This window comes from Arvicanthis niloticus, chromosome 6, assembly GCF_011762505.2.
Source record: "Arvicanthis niloticus isolate mArvNil1 chromosome 6, mArvNil1.pat.X, whole genome shotgun sequence".
Taxonomy (NCBI): Eukaryota; Metazoa; Chordata; class Mammalia; order Rodentia; family Muridae; genus Arvicanthis; species Arvicanthis niloticus.
This window is the reverse complement of record NC_047663.1, coordinates 103,497,096-103,514,976: the sequence shown is the minus strand read 5'-3', so window position 1 is coordinate 103,514,976 and position 17,881 is coordinate 103,497,096. Positions and strand designations below refer to the sequence as shown.

The 17,881-nt window shown below is 44.2% G+C and overlaps 2 protein-coding genes across 6 annotated transcripts in view; one reads left to right on the top strand and one right to left on the bottom strand.

Moving 5' to 3' along the window:
* Positions 1–2,840, bottom strand: part of Nde1 (nudE neurodevelopment protein 1) — a 32,205-nt gene extending 29,365 nt beyond the window's left edge. For 2 of the 3 annotated variants that reach the window (XM_034504564.2, XM_034504560.2), the window contains exon 1: positions 2,500–2,840. The gene's annotated coding sequence lies outside the window, so the exon portion shown is untranslated. Of the gene's footprint in view, positions 1–1,946; positions 1,966–2,499 lie in introns of those variants that run through there. The other variant, XM_076937472.1, reaches the window with a different exon arrangement.
* A 5,198-nt stretch (positions 2,841–8,038) lies between these two features.
* Marf1 (meiosis regulator and mRNA stability factor 1) overlaps positions 8,039–17,881 on the top strand; it is a 50,449-nt gene continuing 40,606 nt past the window's right edge. For 2 of the 3 annotated variants that reach the window (XM_034504558.2, XM_076937470.1), the window contains exons 1-4: positions 8,039–8,176; positions 13,245–13,444; positions 14,906–15,592; positions 16,326–16,497. In XM_034504558.2, coding sequence (XP_034360449.1) covers positions 13,304–13,444; positions 14,906–15,592; positions 16,326–16,497 — 1,000 coding nt within the window. In that variant the 5' untranslated portion in view covers positions 8,039–8,176; positions 13,245–13,303. The remainder of the gene's footprint in view (positions 8,177–13,244; positions 13,445–14,905; positions 15,593–16,325; positions 16,498–17,881) is intronic. The other variant, XM_076937471.1, reaches the window with a different exon arrangement.

The following is a 17,881-nucleotide window of genomic DNA, read 5'->3' as shown; positions in this document are numbered from 1 at the left end:
CAGAAGTGATGTCACTGTGGTCAAATACATCAAGAGTCACTAAGACTAGCTTCTGTCTTCATACTGCTTAAGTACAAAGATATGCAAGGACATGTCCTTGTCCTCAAAGGGCCACTCACCATTCTCTAACATGAAGAACTACCAGCACAAGACACCTGGGAAACCATGATGATGTTAAATCAGAACTATATGCACTAACATAGAAAAGCAGTTTTGATAGCTGTTGTCTCCTTCTCTGCAACAAGGGATAGAGAGGAACTGGAAGAAAGTGCCAGAATGTGGCTACAACAGGCACTGAGTTTGAACCTGTACCTGACACAATTCTCTATAATGAATTTTTAGTAAAAGAAATATGATTTACAGTAATATATTGCGAACTGAAGTTTCCAGAAGGAAGGAAGGAAAGAACGAGGACCAGCTGCACCTATGTTAAAGATTCTAGAAGACCAAACGACTGAACTTCAAGATTGTGGAGAGTTAAAATGTTGCAAATCAGAGGCAAATTATCTTGTGCTATTTTTAGTCTCTTTGAAAGCCATTCATTGCCCATACCAGGGTTTTACCTAACATCCTTGTATGTATCTGTCTTAGTCAGGGTTTGTATTCCTGCACAAAACATCATGACCAAGAAGCAAGGGTTTATTCTCTTACACTTCCACATTTCTATTCATCACCAAAGGAAGTCAGGACTGGAACTTGCACAGGGCAGGAACCTGGAGGCAGGAGCTGATGCAGAGGCCATGAAGGAATGCTGCTTACTGGCTTGCTTCTCCTGGCTTGCTCAGCCTGCTTTTTTATAGAATCCAGGTGTACCAGCCCAGGGATGGCACCACCCACAATGGGCCCTCATGGAGGCATTTCCTCAAGGAAGGCTCCTTTCTCTGTGGTAACTCCAGCTTGTGTAAGTTGACACACAAAACCAGCCAGTACAGTATCAAAACCTAAAATGTCTTCTGAGCTGACTTCTAGCCTTCCCCAGTCCAAACTCTACCAAGGTTTTCCCTGCTGTGACCCCTACCACTGAATCTGGTAAACACTTTAATTTACTACTTTCTCTGTTCTGTAACCAGTAAGATTTCAGGTAAGCAACAGTGGAGCATGGTGCTTGAGGAAACAGCAATCTGTGCTCCTGAGCCACTGTAATTCATATTGGGTTCCAGAAGGAACTATTATTCTGATTAAGGTGAGGGCTGTGTTTTTGAGTTGACAATGTGGCTGCATTTGAATTTTTAAAAGGGTTATACTTGGTGGCTAAGGCAGGGCTCCAGAATAGAGCCAGGCCCAGAATGCAAAAGGCCCTGGTTCACTCTCAGTTTCTGGGGGTGGGGATACATTTGAGTAAGAATAAAAACAGTAACTATTGTTCAGAGGCCATTTTATTCTATTGATTAAGGTGCCAGGGAATTGGCCCTTCTCCAAGTTTTCTCAATCATTTAACACCCACTGAGAGTCCTCCCTGAGAGTCCTCCACAACCCCAGTGCAACCCCTGCAGCAACAGGCTGCAGAGGCTCACGCTAGGAAATTCCATCTGAAAAAAAAAAAAGGGGGGGGGGTTAATCTCACCAGGCTCATAAGTTCTAAAGTAGAACTTTAGAAGCAAAAATAATATCCTCACAGGCTAAGTCAAGGTAGCAAACTATTATCCAAGTTAAGATCAACTATAAAAAGTGAAGGTACCCGCGTCTTTAGAAGGGTTGGTGGGTTGGTCATAGTTCTGTAAGTTACCCTTACTGAACTCCATATGGAATTCTGTAAGGGGAATTAAACCTCAAAACTGGTTGAATATCAGTGTGTTGGGGAAGAGGGGTTCGTGGTCATATACCCTCAGGCTCTGTTTGTAGTAGTCTATATCAGACTGTATTTCAAAAGCAAAACCTTTCTGAGTCCTAAAAGGTTATCCTAGCACACAATACCCAGAAACAGGTGGCAGAGAAAAATTACAAACCTCCACCCAGCCAGAGAAGTTGAGGAAGGTTCCGGCTGAAAAGTAGAAGGATGCACACAGCCTGGGACAAAACCGAGATGACTTAGTCGCTCCGGAGTCAAGGTGACTCCGGGTTGCCCAGAACCTCAAAGAGGTAGGTGAGCTGGGCCAACCATCCACGATGTGGAGTAAGCACTCTCACCCTTTATCGGGTAAAGTTTATCCGATCCAAAGTGCTGTCTAGGGAAATTTGAAACGTCCAGCGGCCGAGACCCATAGGCATCGAGGGAGAGGATGGGTATAGACTGGTACCCGTGTGGCAGCAGTTGGGGACCCGGGAACTGTGGGCTGAAGGGGTAGGCGAGGGACTCGGGGCCGTGGGGCGGCGCGGGCACCGGTCTTGAGGACGTTCGAGGGAAGGGAAGCAGCCAGCAGAAGAGGAACAGAGTTGGCCAGGGCGAGCGGCGGAGCTCACGGATGGAAGGTGGGGAGCTGGGGAGGGCAGGTGTGGGGAACGCGTCGGATGGGTGCTGCGGGCGTGGCGGGGCCCTGCCGGCAGCCTGGCTCCACTTACCCCGCCCGGGCGGCGACGATCCCAGCGAGGCGCGGGCTAGCAGGCCTTTCTTGCCGATCAGCCCCGCCGGCACCGCGCGGCCCGCGCCTCCCATTGGCTGCCGCTTTCGGGACGCGTCTGACTCGGCCAATCAGCGCGGAGAAGCGAGGTTTGGAAACTTTTTCCTCTTAGGCCCAGGTGCGGTTCGGTCAAGCCGCGGTGGTGCCTGGCGGGAGGGGCCGCGGGAGGCGCGGGCCACTGGCCCTGAAGGCGGGCGTGGAGCGGGCCTGCCGGAGGCTCGGTGCTCGCCGTGCCACGCACTCTGGAACACCCGCACGCCTCTCCTTCACACTGGTTGCTTTTATCTGCTCTTGCGCTTGCCTAAGAATAGACAAAGGAACAATTGGTCAGAGAAACCCGGGCATTAGGAATAGCTGGTATCGGGTTACACTTGAAAGTGCTCTACCCAATTCCAAAAACGCTATACTAGCCCAGAATGCACAAAAACAAAACTGGCATAGAGAACGACAAACTTCCGCCCAGCCCACAGGGCCTTTGTTGTCCCACAATTTTACACCCCAAATAGAATCTTTAAGACCAGCTTCTTCAGAGACAGAATAATTTAGTGCGAAAGAACTTGACTTTGAATCCTACTTAGCTGTGTGAATTTGAGACAAGGTATTTAATTACTCGTGGATCAAATGGGGGTTTTTCCACAGAGCTAAATAAATAAGTTTACCACGCTTTGTGCCGTGCTTTGTATACAGTAAGTACAACATATGTATTAGTTAAATAAACATAGGTTGAACGACCAATGTGTGTCAGACACAATGCTAAGTTCTTTTGTAGGTGGTATTGGAGGGTTGTGAGCCGTCCTGTGGTTGCTGGGAAGTGACCTCTGGGAGATCAGTCAGTGCTCTTAACTGCTGAGCCATCTCTCCAGCCCCATGTTTTTTGTTTTTCCTTTGTGAAATACTTTTCCTGTGTAACTTGGGCTGGCCTCTGACCATTGTCTTAGCCTTATTTTTCAGTGGGATCACAGGCCCAGCTAATAATAATTTTGTTTAACGTTAAGCCATTCTAATTGTTCATTAATTATTGAGTACTGTTAGGCACAAGGTAATTCTACAACCTGGTGAATAAGACAAACAATCTGATCTCAAAGGGTTAATACAGTAAACGGAAACAGAATTTCAGATGCCGAATGTTGCTATTTGAGAGACTGGGAAGCCAGAGAAAGGGATATTTAGCTTACATTTTGGCAGTGCTGGGTTTGAACCTAGGGCCTTGGCCATGCTAGGCAAACATTGTATCATTCAGCTATATCCCCAGCCTTCTATAATTGTTTAAAAGATGAGAAAAAAAGGTACAGGAAATCCAAGTGTTTCCATTTGTAGCTAACAAAAGGAGCGTCAGTGGGCTCTTTTTGACTCTTATAGTCATGTTCTGCCCCATGGGCTACACAGGTAATGCCCCCTGCCCCCTGCCCCCTGCCCCCTGCCCCCTGCCCCCTGCCCCCTGCCCCCTGCCCCCTGCCCCCTGCCCCCGCCCCCGCCCCCGCCCCCGCCCCCGCCCCCGCCCCCTGCCCCCTGCCCCCTGCTCCCTGCCCCCTGCCCCCTGCCCCAGGAGTGTCGGTTGAAACCAAGCCCTTACCCATTCTAGACAAGTGCTCTACCACTGACCTATACCTTCAGCCCTTTTTTTCTTTTGAGTCAAATTCCTTCTAAGTTGCCCAGGCTGGACCTAAGCTCACCCTGTAGTCTAGATAAGCCTTGAATTTGCAGTATTGTCTCTGCCTTTCAAAGAGCTGGAATTAAAGGCCTGGGCTACTAAACTTGGCCTTGTTCTCTCTTTTTAAATTCTGGTCATTTTGTTTGTAGCTTTTGAGCTGTGACCAAGCTGAGAGTTTGACTTCTCTTCCTTTGGTCCTGTCCTCATGGGTGGAAGAGGAGAATTCTGTTTAGTAACTTGGGTCTTTGGGGAGTTGAATCAAATGCAAAGTATCCAGTGGAACACCAAAAATAAATCTCTGTTATCTTTGTTTCATAAATATGAAGATTATTATTGAGAAAAGAAAAAAAGGAAGCTTTTTTTTTTTTTGGCTTTGTTTTTATGAGACAGGGTCTCTGTGCAGCTCCTGTTGTCCTGGAGCTATGCTGCCACTTTTGACAAAAAATTGAAACATACTTTTATTAAATAGGAATAAAATTGAGCCAGGTGTGGTGGAAATGCCCTTAATTATAGAACTCAGGAGGCAGAGACAGGAGTATCTCTGTGAGCAAGAGGTCAGCCTAGTTTCTATAGTGAGTTCCAGGACAGCAAGACTATGTAGAGAAACCTTGACTCAGAAGGAGAAAGAAGAGGAAGAGGAAGAGGAGGAAGAAGAAGAGGAGGAAGAGGAGAAGGAGGAGGAGGAGGAAAGAAATTAAATTTCAGAAATTATATCTTTCTCTCTTCCCTCCTTTTCCTCCTCCTCCTCTTCTTCTTCCTGCTCTCTCCCTCTCTCTCTCTCTCTCTCTCTCTGTCTCTCTCTCTCTGGCTTTGCTGATGTAGATAGGCTCTTACCATGTGACTTAGGCTTCTCTCAAGCCCATGATCTAGCCCTCCTGAATTTGAAACCTGCAGGGGGTGAAGTTGGGAGGTCAGAGGACAATCTCAGATGTTGGTCCTTGCCTACTATCTTGATAACACCAGGTTAGCTGGTCTAAGACCTTCAGGCCATTCTCCTGTCTCTGCCTCCCCTCACCTGGTAGCATACTGAGATTAGATAAATGAGTTGCTTCTGGCTTTTTACATGGGTTCTGGAAATCTGAACTCAAGTTATCAGGCTTAGACAGTGGCTGATTTAACCATTGAACCTTCTTCGCTGCCCTGGAAACATTCTTTTAGAAAGATTAAATTATGTACATTCATTCATCCATCCATCCTCTTCTTGGCCTACATTTTTTTCTTATTTATGCATTGCGTATGTATGATGTTTTACCAGCATGTATGTCTGTGCATTATGTGTATGTGGTGCCCAAGCAGGCCAAAAAAGGGTGTCAGAGTCCCCTGGAGTGGACTCAACAGACTATTCTAAGCCATTTGGACACTGGGAGGGGAGCATCATCACACCGTCACTACCACCGACTCCTCTGGAAGCGTTCTTAACCACTATGCCATCTTTGTTTGTAGAGTAAGCAAAATTGAGACCTTTAAAAGTGTTCTTTCTTTAGCTTTTCATTTAATCTAGCTGGCTGGCTTTATTTATTATGTTACCTGTTGTCCCTAGCATACTCAGAGTAGAATAAATGCCAAGCAAAGTCAAAGGAAAACGTTGCTTCCCACTTTTATGTTTTGTAGCTAAAAATCTGTTCAAATAACTTAAATTTATCACAATTACTTTTTTCCTTTATGTTTTTAGTTAGTATTGTCAGTATTCAAAAATAGCTAGAATAAAGTGGAGGTAAGCCGGGCGGTGGTGGCGCACGCCTTTAGTCCCAGCACTTGGGAGGCAGAGGCAGGCGGATTTCTGAGTTCGAGGCCAGCCTGGTCTACAGAGTTAGTTCCAGGACAGCCAGGGCTACACAGAGAAACCCTGTCTCGAAAAACAAAACAAAAAAAAACCAACAACAACAAAAAAAAGTGGAGGTAAAATAGAGACCTACAGTGAGTAGCACACTTGTTTGAGACTCTGAAAAACAAAACAAACAGCAACTGGAATCTTTTTCATTTGTTTTCAATTCTCCCTTGGAAAATTCTCCGTCCACACAGTCACAATGGTGTTCTTAGCAATAATACACATCTGAACAGGCAGTCACTGTGTGTATTCTGGGGAATTCAATAGAAACACAAAGGATTCTTCAACAACATGTCTGAACTCACTCCCCTGACACAGGAATCCAGGAATGCCAAATTCATTCCACTTAATGCAAGTCTCGAAATGATAGCACTGCCTACCCAGAGACTCAGGAAGAAAAACGTTCTTAGCATTTTCTGCTTCCAACTAATTAGTTGGCAAAGTTCATTTGTTTCCTGGCAGACTTTTAAGTATAAACTAGTTTAAAGCCAGCTACGACATTCTAAACTGTGCCTACATTTAGATTATATTTCTTCTCTAATTTGCAACAGGAAGTAAGCAAAGAACTAGAAATTTCAGGAATTATCTTTCCCCCTATGGAATCCTGAAAACTCGTATTTAAGCCAGGCATGGTTGAACACACCTTTATTTCTTGAACTTGGAAGGCAACGGCAGGCAGATCTCTGAGTTCCAGGCTAGTCTGGTCTACAGAGAGTTCCAGGGCAGCCAGGGCTATCACACAGAGAAACCCTGTCTCGAAAAACAAACAACGAAACAAACAAAAATTCAACTCATATTTAGGTAAAGTAAAAGTGAAGGCTGCAAGGCTCAGTGGGGGCGGGGAGGGGGAGGATACAGAGCGGAGTTTATTTGTTTAAAACATGAAGGATTTTTGATTTCACAAAATTTTTATAACTTTAGCATCTTCTTTTTCGTGGCCAACTTGTCATCTGAAAAGCATTTATGTTACAAAGCACAGGGTTTATTAAAACAAAAAGTTTGCCAGGGGACACGAACGCCTTTAATTATAGCACTCAGAAGGCCATGGGATCTGAGTTCGAGGACAGTATAGTCTACAGAGAGAGTACCAGGCCAACCTTGGGCTACACAAGTGAGACACTGTCTCTGAAAAAAAATAAAAATTGGGTAGGATATCATGTACTCTTAATCGTTGGTGTTAATATTCAGCAGCAGTCTTTGCATGTACTTTATCAGCACTGAAACTGCGAGAGGCAGGACAGACCTTGCCAAAAGCCCAATTGGCAGGTTTTACTGTTCTTTCTCCACTGGCCACTAGGTTGCGTTAAAAGATGCTATGCTACGTGCACGATTTAATTTGTAAAAATAAGGGTTATCATGTGACGAGGCAGAGCGTTAAAAGGCCACCACAACACTTTATTTCACATTAATCTTGTCTCCTTAGTCCTCGCTCCCAAGACCTTTTAGAGCCGGACCCTAGCAAATCACATCTGGCAGGCCTGTCCTTGCCTCCATCACAAAAGTCCCTAGTTCTCCGCATGGAAGCTCCGTTCGACCCAGCGTAACTAAACCAGTGGTGAGATCTCCTAAACTGGGGTTCGTGCTAAAAAAAAAACCGCGGCCGCCCCCCGAGGTAAGACCCTATTTTGAGGTTTATCGGGAGGGGACTGAGCCTGACGAGGCTACAGGGCCGCGAGGCCCCGCCCCCCCCGTTTCCCAGCGTGCCCAGCGCGGAGACGAGGAGACGAGGGCGGGGCGGAAGAAAAGACTGGGCGAGACGCAGGGAGGGGAGGAGCTAGAAAGGGGGATGAGAGGAACGGGGGAATGGGCGGGGCTACTGGAGGAAGAGACCGGGCGGAGTGGGGACCCGGTGGGAATGGGCGGAGAAAGGGAGTGGCCATAGGGGGAGGAACGGAGGAAGGGTATGATATTATGGAGGAAGAGGTGAGGCAGGGAGGATCGGGGAGAGGGGCGGGGTTAGTGGTAGAGCAGCGTGTCGGTTTTGCGACAGGGGCGGGGCGGCGCGGAAGCGGAAGTGGAAGGTGCGCTTGGCGGCGGCGGCGGGAGCTGCGGAGTCGGGAATCAAAATAAAGGGCCTGGGGGGTGGGGGGGGAAGGTGGCGGCGTCGGAATGTGAGCAGAGGAAGAGCTGGTGGCTGAGGTGAGTCCTCTGTCAATGCCGGGACTCCACTCGGGCGCACCGGGTGCTCTGACCAGCTGGTCTGGGAACGGCGCCTTTTCTCCCCTGACTGATGCTTCTGGGGTTGGAGGACCAGGACTGGGACCCGCCGAAGGGGCCGCGCCAAAAAGTCGGTCTCCAATGCTCGCCGGGTCTCTTCCGGGCGTTTAGCTCCCAGCTGGCGCCTGTCTCCCTGCTCGCTCCCGGGCCCTCCAGGTGTCAGTAGCAACCTTCACAGGATGTGGAAAGTTGGAAAGTTGAGAAAGGACAGTGGTAGAGCTGAGTTAGTTGAGTCCCTTAGTGTTTTTTGTTTTTGTGTTTTTGCAGCTCTCTTGGGCGGACAATCTCTTAGCAGCCACTTCGTCAATTAATTCTAGCATGAACGTGGTGCTTTCTAGTTACACTAGTATCTTTTGACTTCCAGGATCTTTCTGTTTTGCATACAAGGAAGTTGTCAGCTAAATGGTCTTCCTTCACCTTCAGTGAGCTCTACATTTACCCAGGGTCATTTATTGATATTTGTGAGGCACAGTGGAGTTACTAAGTTGGCATACCGTGTATTCACATACAGTCAATGCTGTCATGGAATTTATATTCTAATGGAGGAGAAAAATAAATGATAAAATAGTCATTTTAGGTAAAAGGTAGAAAACGAGCAAATACATAGGACTGGGAGTTTGTGGTGGCAGCGTGGGGGGGTGTGTTCATTTGAGAAATAGTTCATCCTCAGGTATCTTCTTGTCACCAAACTACAAATAACTCTGTAAGTAAGGGGGTTGCCATGATGATCAGACTCATCTTATGTTTAGAAAGATGACAAGCCCACACCTGCACAGATAGGTGGCTTTCAGAACTAACATGCAGGCAGTGCAATGTCGCACGCTGCATTCTCAGCCAGAGTCTAAGTTGCTCAGAGACTGAGAGTTTCAGAAGGGAAGATTCTCACATTAGACCTTCCTCTGATTCAGTTGCTTAAATGGAATTCCTAGGAATATTTGGGAAAATTTTAGGCTGCAGGCCACTAATGTTTTTCCTTATATTTATTTGTATTGAGTAATCTATCTGTATATGTCTGCCTGCCTGCCTGCCTGCCTGCCTGCCTGCCTGCCTGCCTATCTGTCAGTCTATTGACAAAGTCTCACTGTGTAACCACAGCTGCCTGGAACTTGGTTACCCTTAAACTTGCAGATATCCTTCTGCCTCTGCCTTCTGTGCTATACCACTCCCGGCTCTTTGAGCAATATTGAAGGCACCTTGGTGTAGAAAGAGCCTTTGACTTCAAGCTAGGTCTGCAACTTCATTTAAAAGTTTCTGTTTCTCAGTAAAGTAGACATGGTAGTTCATTTTAGGATTTGGCTTTGAAAAGGTTTAAGCATGCTGAAATTATGAACGCTGTGAATATGACAAGTTCCACTCACAAGAGTGGAGTGTGTTGGGTGATATACAACCTGGATTTTGTGGGGTGGGTTTTTGTTTTTTTGAGGCAGGGTTTCTCTGTGTATCCTTGGCTGTCCTGGAACTCGCTCTGTAGGTCAGGCTGGTCTCAATTTAAACAGATCCACCTGCCTCTGACTCCCCAGTACTGAGTTTAAATGCATGTGCCACCATCACCTGGTACAACCTGGATTTAATAATAAAAACAGGTATTTTAATTCAAGTAGTGATAGTAAACCTTGTCTCCAAACTATTTTCAACTGTACTAGGCTAATTCTTTGCTAATTCCTTCATTCAACAAATGATTACTTTGTAATACCATAGGCTATAGTGGTGAAAATGGACAGTGCATGCATTTTCTAATTCACTTTTTATAATGCAGTGTACAGCAAGGAAACAGACTTCTTTTTCTTTCCCTTCTTTTTCTTTCCTCTCTGCCTCTCAGTCTAGGATTGAACCTAGACCTTTCCATATGCCACTAAGCTCCATACATTCCCCAACCTACAAACAGAAACTTAAATAGTTCCAGCACACTACCAAATAATAAATGTATTGGGTTTTATAACTGGATCATATGGCAAAGACTCAAGTCTCAATACAGTTCAACTTAGCCATAGATAATTATTTAAATGAAGGAATGTAGCGATGTCCTAATGGAACTTTACAGATACTAAAGTTTAAGTTTTGCATTTAAGAAGATTTTCTCAAGAATTTTAAGAAATTCAAAATATATTCTTAGTCTTTAAGCCACTTAAATACAGGCGTGCCACACACTTGTAATCTCAGCATTTGGGGGCTGAAGCAGGAAGATTGTTACAAATTTGAGGCCAGACTTCAGGATTACAGAATCAGATCCTGTCCAAGAAAAACGAGATAGACACACAGAAACACACATATGCTTACAGGCAGCAGGTTGACTTTGGCTTGCAGACTATAATTTACTTTATGTGATCAGTCCGCCCAAACTTGAAATATGTTATGAACCATTTTCCTCTCACCCTATCATGAAGATATAAAAATCTCAGAAGCATCTTACCAGAGATATAGCTGAAATTATGTTTTCCTTTTTTTTTTGTTTTTTTTTTGTTTGTTTGTTTGTTTTTTTTTTTTTTTTTTTGTTTTTTTTTTTGTTTTTTGTTTTTCGAGACAGGGTTTCTCTGTGTAGCCCTGGCTGTCCTGGAACTCACTCTGTAGACCAGGCTGGCCTTGAACTCAGAAATCCGCCTGCCTTTGCCTCCCAAGTGCTGGGATTAAAGGTGTGCGCCACCACCGCCCGGCAAGAAATTATCTTCTATATGCACAGATGAAATCTCTGATAAATAATCACTGAAAGTGGCCAGTGTTGGTTTGTTTCAGCAAGGACTTACAAATAAGGGTTAGTTCTCATCATTACTAGCTGTCTCTCTGCTCAAAGAGTGTGCATGGACTTTTCACACTCAGAAGAAGTACATCTGTGGGTTGTGACTTCCTTAATTGTTGGATGTTTGGTGATAACATTGCTCTTTCATTGTAAACAAACCAAGAAATCAGTTGGTTGGCTTCATTTGTAGAATAGAATTCAAAGTCCTCAGAGGTCATTTAATTTGGCCCGTCTGTGCACACATTGGGCATAGAGAAAGGTTGACATTGTGGTTGTTCTTTTACTAAGATTAGATGCTATCTACTGGTAACTTCTTTGCTCTCTAAGCAGAATTTGCAGGAAGAAATATCTGAAAGTTAAAAACTATAGGCTGAGTATGGTGGCCCACATACCTTAAGTACCAGCACTAGAGAGGCAGAGGCAGGCAGAGGTAGACAGATCCTCTGAGTTTGAGGCCAGCACCTGGACTACATAGTGAATTTCAGGGCAGCCAGTGCTACACAGAGAACTCCTGTCTCTTAAATAAATAAATAAATAAATAAATAAACAATAAATTCATTCCTGTCTCAAAGAAAGAAAGAAAGAAAAAAAAGAGAGAAAAACTATAGGGAAAGTCTGATTAGAGCCTGGAGGCTTATTTCAGCCAAGTGAGGAGATGAATTCTTACCTAGAGATGGGCACTGTTCATGATTTGGCTCTGTCCTTCAAGAATGGTTATGTCCTTTCTCTCTCTCTCTCTCTCTCGCTCTCTTTTGGTTTTTCGAAACGGTTTCTCTGTGTATCTCTGGTTGTTCTGGAACTCACTCTGTAGACCAGGCTGGCCTCCCAAGTGCTGGGATTAAAGGCTTGCACTGCCACCGCTGCCCGGCGGCTATATCCTTTCTCATTTGAAAAGTTCTAGTGGCTGGAGAGGTGGCTCAATAGGTAAAGTACTTACTGCATAAGCACAAGGACTTGAATTTAGTCCCTAGCACTTAAAGAAAAGCTGCTATGATGGTAACATGTGCTTGTAATCCCAGTGCTGGGAACATAGAGACAGGAGGACCCCGGGGGTTTATGCCAGCCAGTCTAGTCAAATTGGTAAGCTCCAGGTTCATTGAGAAACCCTGTCTTAAAAAAAGGAGGAAGAGGAAGAAGAGGAAGGTCATAGACTGAGGAAGATACCCAAAGCTGACCTCCGGTCTTTAATCACATGGGAGTATCTCTCCATTTACACACACAGAAAAGAACTCTGGGATATGAGGAATGGTAGATCATAAATGGTATCTGTGGTGTATGGACATGTTCATGTGGGTGTGTGCACATGTGCAGGCATGCAGGTGCACAAGCATGTATGTACACGTGTGTAGAAGCCAGAGGTGGTTGTTGAATATCTTCCTCCTCATTCTCTATTTAAATTTTTTAAAATTACATTTGTCTATGTGTGTGTATGTATGTGTGGTGTATATACACACACACCATGGCATGAGTATGGAGGCTAGAGGACAATTTGTGGGAATCAGTCTCTCCAATATGATGGTCTCAGGAGTGGAACTAAGGTTGTCAGGCTTGGAGGCCATCGCCTTTAACCACTGAGCCATGCCACTGGCTCCTTCCTACTTTATTTTTTGAGTGTTTATGTCGCTGAACCTGGAGTTGATTGGTTTTGCTGGGCAGGGTAGCCATTAAAAACTCTAGTGATCTGGCTGTTTTTTCCTCCTCAGTGCTGGAGTTACAGTTGCGTGCTTGTCTTTTATAAAAGTGCTGGGATATGAATTCAGGTCCTCATTTTTGTGTAGCAGATACTTAAAAAAAAAAAACAAAAACAAAACTTTTTTTTTTTTTGGTTTTTCAAGACAGGGTTTCTCTGTGTAGCCCTGACTGTCCTGGAACTCACTCTGTAGACCAGGCTGGCCTCGAACTCAGAAATCCGCCTGCCTCTGCCTCCCAAGTGCTGGGATTAAAGGTGTGCGCCACCACCGCCCGGCACAAAACTTTTTTAAAGCCTTCCCCTGCAGATACTTTTCTCAGCCATCTCCCAGCCTCAGATCATAAGTTCTTTTTTTTCAAAATCAAATTTGTATAGTTACAGTCGACCAAGTTTACCAAATTTTAGAAGCCTGTAGTGAGCTGTGATATCCATGTTGTCTTTGTTCTTTGAGGTCTGACTCTTTGAGAGTAATTGCACCATGAGCACAGCTGTGGTCTCAAACTTTAACATTTTAAAATGGGTACTTGTGCAAAGAAGTAACATAGACATTGACTCATTTTTAACAGGGTGGAAGAATAAGAGAAAAAAGATGAAAGAATGTTGACCCGTATTGTCTGGCTATGTGATGGAAGGGAACGGAACTGAGAACCCTTGCAGCAGAACACTTGGATGGTTTCACCAAGATAAGGATGCTAAGCCGTGGCTTTGGAAATTCTCTGGTTGCTTTTCTCGTCCTGAGCAGACATTGCCTCTTCGTTCCCAAACGGTAACTATGTGCAGGACATGGCACACTGAATAGATGATGAGTGCAGGTGGTCTGGACAGTCTCTCCAGCCAGTAAAGAACACATTTGCTCAACTCAGTATTCCACTCTGAGTGGCAAAGGTTTTAAGTGTTTAAAATTGGGGGGAATTTGGCTCCTTATCAAAGCCCCAAAACTTTCATAGTAAAATCAATGAAAAGTATAAAATAAATTGTATTTATACTTTGTTAAGTGGCTTTAGAGATAAGTTTTCGTTATATAGTCCAGGTTGGCTTTGAATTTGTGATTCTTCTGCCTTGGCCTCCCAAGTCCAGGATTACAGATAGGTGTGACCACTGCCCCGGCTCACCCTCTTAGTTTTAAGTCTTATAAATTAGAAAAGATTGATAATAGCTTTTTGTTCAGAATTTCTTGTGAATATTTAAATATGTTACTTCTTTTTTTTTTAAATGATTTATTTATTTTATGTATATAAGTTCACCATTGCTCTCTTCAGACACACACCAGAAGAGGGCATCAGACCCCATTGCAGATGGTTGTGAGCCACCATGTGGTTGCTGGGAATTGAACTCAGGACCTCTTAACCACTGAGCCATCTCTCCAGCCCAAATATGTTACTACTTTTTTTTTTTCCTTTTTGGTGATGCTGAGTTTGAACTGAGAATGGATAGTTCCAATCACTGTATCTTTGCACTGGCCACATTATAAAAGCTGCATTAAAGCTTCAGTGTTTCCTCAGTGCTATCAGCAGCACATTTGGACCATTTTGGGCAAATGGCAGATGTCATTCACAGTGTTTGCAATACCAGTCGTCTCCTTTAAGGAAAACCCTACTAAAACCTGTTACCACCTACAGGAATAAATGAAAGGAAGCCACTTGCTTATAAACCACCTTACTTGAATGCTGTCTGTGAAATCATCGTTTGCATATCTTAGTTTTCTTTAGACAGTGCTTTGAAGCAAGGAGAAGTTACATATAGTCTCTGAGGTGTGGATAGTTAATCTGGCTTGCTAAAACAGACACCTCTGCCTGACTGTCTTAAGATTCTGACAAACATAGTGTTAATTTTTGTTGTATGTTTTTCTTTAGTTGCCTTCCTGCAGGCCTCTCTTAGGATTGCCCCTAGTCTTTTTTTTTTTTTTTTTTTTTTTTTTGGTTTTTCAAGACAGGGTTTCTCTGTGTAGTCCTGACTGTCTTGGAACTCACTCTGTAGACCAGGCTGGCCTCGAACTCAGAAATCCGCCTGCCTCTGCCTCCCAAGTGCTGGGATTAAAGGTGTGCGCCACCACCACCCGGCTAGGATTGCCCCTAGTCTTAACTGGATGTTGTTCTATTTGTTTAGTTATGATTAAATGGTGTAAAGAGAATTGAGCATTATTTTCCATTTTTTTAATGTAGTCGTGTATGAAAAAAATAAAACATAATGGCTCCAAAAACTCACTTGTGTCTTGATCTCTCCTCAGAAAGAGTACATGGAGAACAAGAAAGCTGCTGTGGAGTTAAAGGATATACCATCTCCCCTTCATGTTGGCTCTAAATTTTTCCCAGCAGTCCCACTTCCTGATATTCATTCTCTTCAGCAACCTAAAGTACAGCTCTCAGCTATTCCCAAAGTAAGCTGCTGTGCTCATTGCCCTAATGAACCCTCCACTTCACCCATGCGTTGTGGTGGTGGCAGTGGCAGTAGTGGAGGTTCTGGGAGCTTGATTCACACGGGCTCACTCTTAGACTCACCAAGCACCGGGACAGTCACCTGTCAAGTAGGGCCAGGTTTTGCTTTCCAGTCTCTGTCTTCACTGCAGAATGCCTCCACTAGAAACAACTTGGTGGGCCTTACAAGTGACTTCCCCAGCATGTGTGTAGAGAGTAACCTACCTTCCTGCAAGCACCTGTCGTGTTGTGGGAAGCTCCATTTCCAGTCATGTCACAGTAATGTCCACAAGCTGCATCAATTCCAGAGTCTCCAGGGCTGTACCTCTGCTGGCCATTTCCCCTGTTCTGATTTCCCAAGTGGGGCTCCTGGGCATTTGGAAGAGCGCCTTTCCCATTCAGAGCTTACACCTCACTTGTGCACCAACTCTCTTCACCTAAATGTGGCACCTCCGGTTTGTTTAAAGGGCTCACTTTACTGTGAAGACTGTCTAAACAAGGTCTGTATCTTTTATTCTTTATCTTGGGGGAGATAAGGTTTGGTTCTGTTAAATGGCTCTGTCTTGCCATATCTTTACTTCATGATGTAGATCACACTCCCATCTGCATAGCTGCTTCTGGTGCTGAAAGATGTAAAGGGTAAAATGGGAGGCCTTTCAAAGAAGTGCAGTGTAGTTGACCTGTGTAGCTTGTGCTTTTAGAGCCTCTCCTCACAAGAAAGTCACATCCTACAGGACTCCTTAGTTTGCAGTCTGATCTGTTTCACCCTTCTCTAGGATGCAGTTAGTCGAGTTCTTCTAACTTAAACTCAGGTTATGCATGGGGCCTTTCATGGCAGGAAAGTAACTGCACACTGTCCTTTTGTAATATGAGGAACTTGAAAGTAGGCTCCAGTCACACTACTGTTGAAAGGAAAGCTTTTCTGCCATTTATGGGAGGTGCATTTAAACTTTTCTTCATATCAGATGGATGTCCCAGGTTGGAAAGGACTGAGCATTTGAACAGGTTCCTGTCATTTCAAGTTGCTTCTTGAGATGAAGCTGTGGGTTGGTAGCTGATTGTTCTGATAAAGACTGTTTGAAAAGACACTTTATCAGAGGTCAGCAGGTAGGAAGAGCAAATGTTTACAATGATGTTTCAGTTGTGTATGACTCTTAAGTTCTGTATTGATGTGTCTAAAACTTCTTCCCTTTTTTTTTTTTTTTTTTTTTTTTTTTTTTAAAATTAAAACAGCCAACAAGAAATAGTATAATTGATGCTGCTAAAATCTGGCCAAATATACCACCTCCAAGCACTCAGCCTGCACCTCCAGCTATTCCTCTGTGTAATGGCTGTGGAACAAAAGGGATGGAAAAGGAGGCCTCGTTGTTGGCAACTAGTCTAGGCAAAGCTGCTTCGCAATTTGGTAAATAATGATGTAGCATTAAAAAGTGCATTTAAGTTCTCTTTCCCTCTTTCCTTCCCTCCCTTCCTCCCTCCCTTTTTCCCTCCCCCAAAGGTTTATTTGCTTTTATTTTATGTGCACAGTGTTTTGCATGCATGCCTGTAAACTTACTAAATGTGTGCCTGCTGCTTTCGGAGGCCAAAAGAGGGACACTAGATCCCCTGGAACTGGAGTTACAGAAGGTCATCAGCTACCATGTCTATGCTAGGGACTGAACCAGTGTCCTCTGCAAGAGCAGCAAGTGTTCTTGATTACTGACACATCTCTACAGCCTCCATTTGAGTTGTTTTTAATATTTGACACAAATGTTGCATTTATTTGCCTCTAAAAACTTCCTTGTGATTTTAAGGGTACATTTGTGTTTTAAAGTATATGTGAGACTTTCTTTCCCTCATTTGGCAAAGATCTTTTTGATTATAGGCCTTTCTGTTGGGTTGAGGCTGTTTGAGACCAGAATTTGTATAGGAAAATGAGGAGCCTATTAGATTAAGTGCTGTCAGAGACTTGGCCTCACTTAGGTTGTATGTTTGGTTTGTTTTTTTTTTTTTTTTGTTTGTTTTTTGAGACAGGGTCTCTGTGTAGCCCTGGCTGTCCTGGAACCCTCTGTATAGACCAGGCTGGCCTCGAACTCACAGAAGTCCGCCTGCCTCTGTCTCCTGAGTGCTGGGATTAAAAGGCTTGTGTCATCATGCTTGAACTCAGCTTAGGTTCTTAATGCTCCCTACACAGATTTAGTATTTAGAAAAATTTAGTAGTGTCTTGATTTTTGTTGTTGTTGTTGTTGTTATTTTTGTTTTGTTTTTCAAGACAATATAGCCCAGGCTGTCCTGGAACTTGGTCTGTAGACCAGGCTGACCACAGACTTAAGAGACCTCCCTGCTTATGCTTCCCAAGTGCTAGGATTAAAGGCGTGTGTCACCATTACCTGGCTGTAGTGCCGTTATTAATCATACTTGAAACCTGGGTGCTCTCAATCAAAACCATTTCCCTAAAAAGCAGTTACTGTGATATTTTATTGAAGAAAACATCTCTGAAAGGTTAAACCAGATGTTCAGAATGTACCAGAGTAGTTTCAAGTGAGAAGCAGTGCTGTAGTTTTACTTTGATAGTCTTTTCAATGCTCTTCCATACAGGAAGCCAATCCTGTACTGAGGTGGAAGCAGGTCCAGGGACCTTAGCATCCACTCAGTTTCTGGTCATCATTGGAGAAGCACGATGGGTCAGCAGGAGATGAGGTCATGGTACCACTGATTTGTAGGTTTGTTGCTACTAAAAATAGGAGTGGTCTCAGTATGTTACTGGAATGTCATGGTTGCTTTTTAGGCTAGCCAGTGAAGTTGGTATC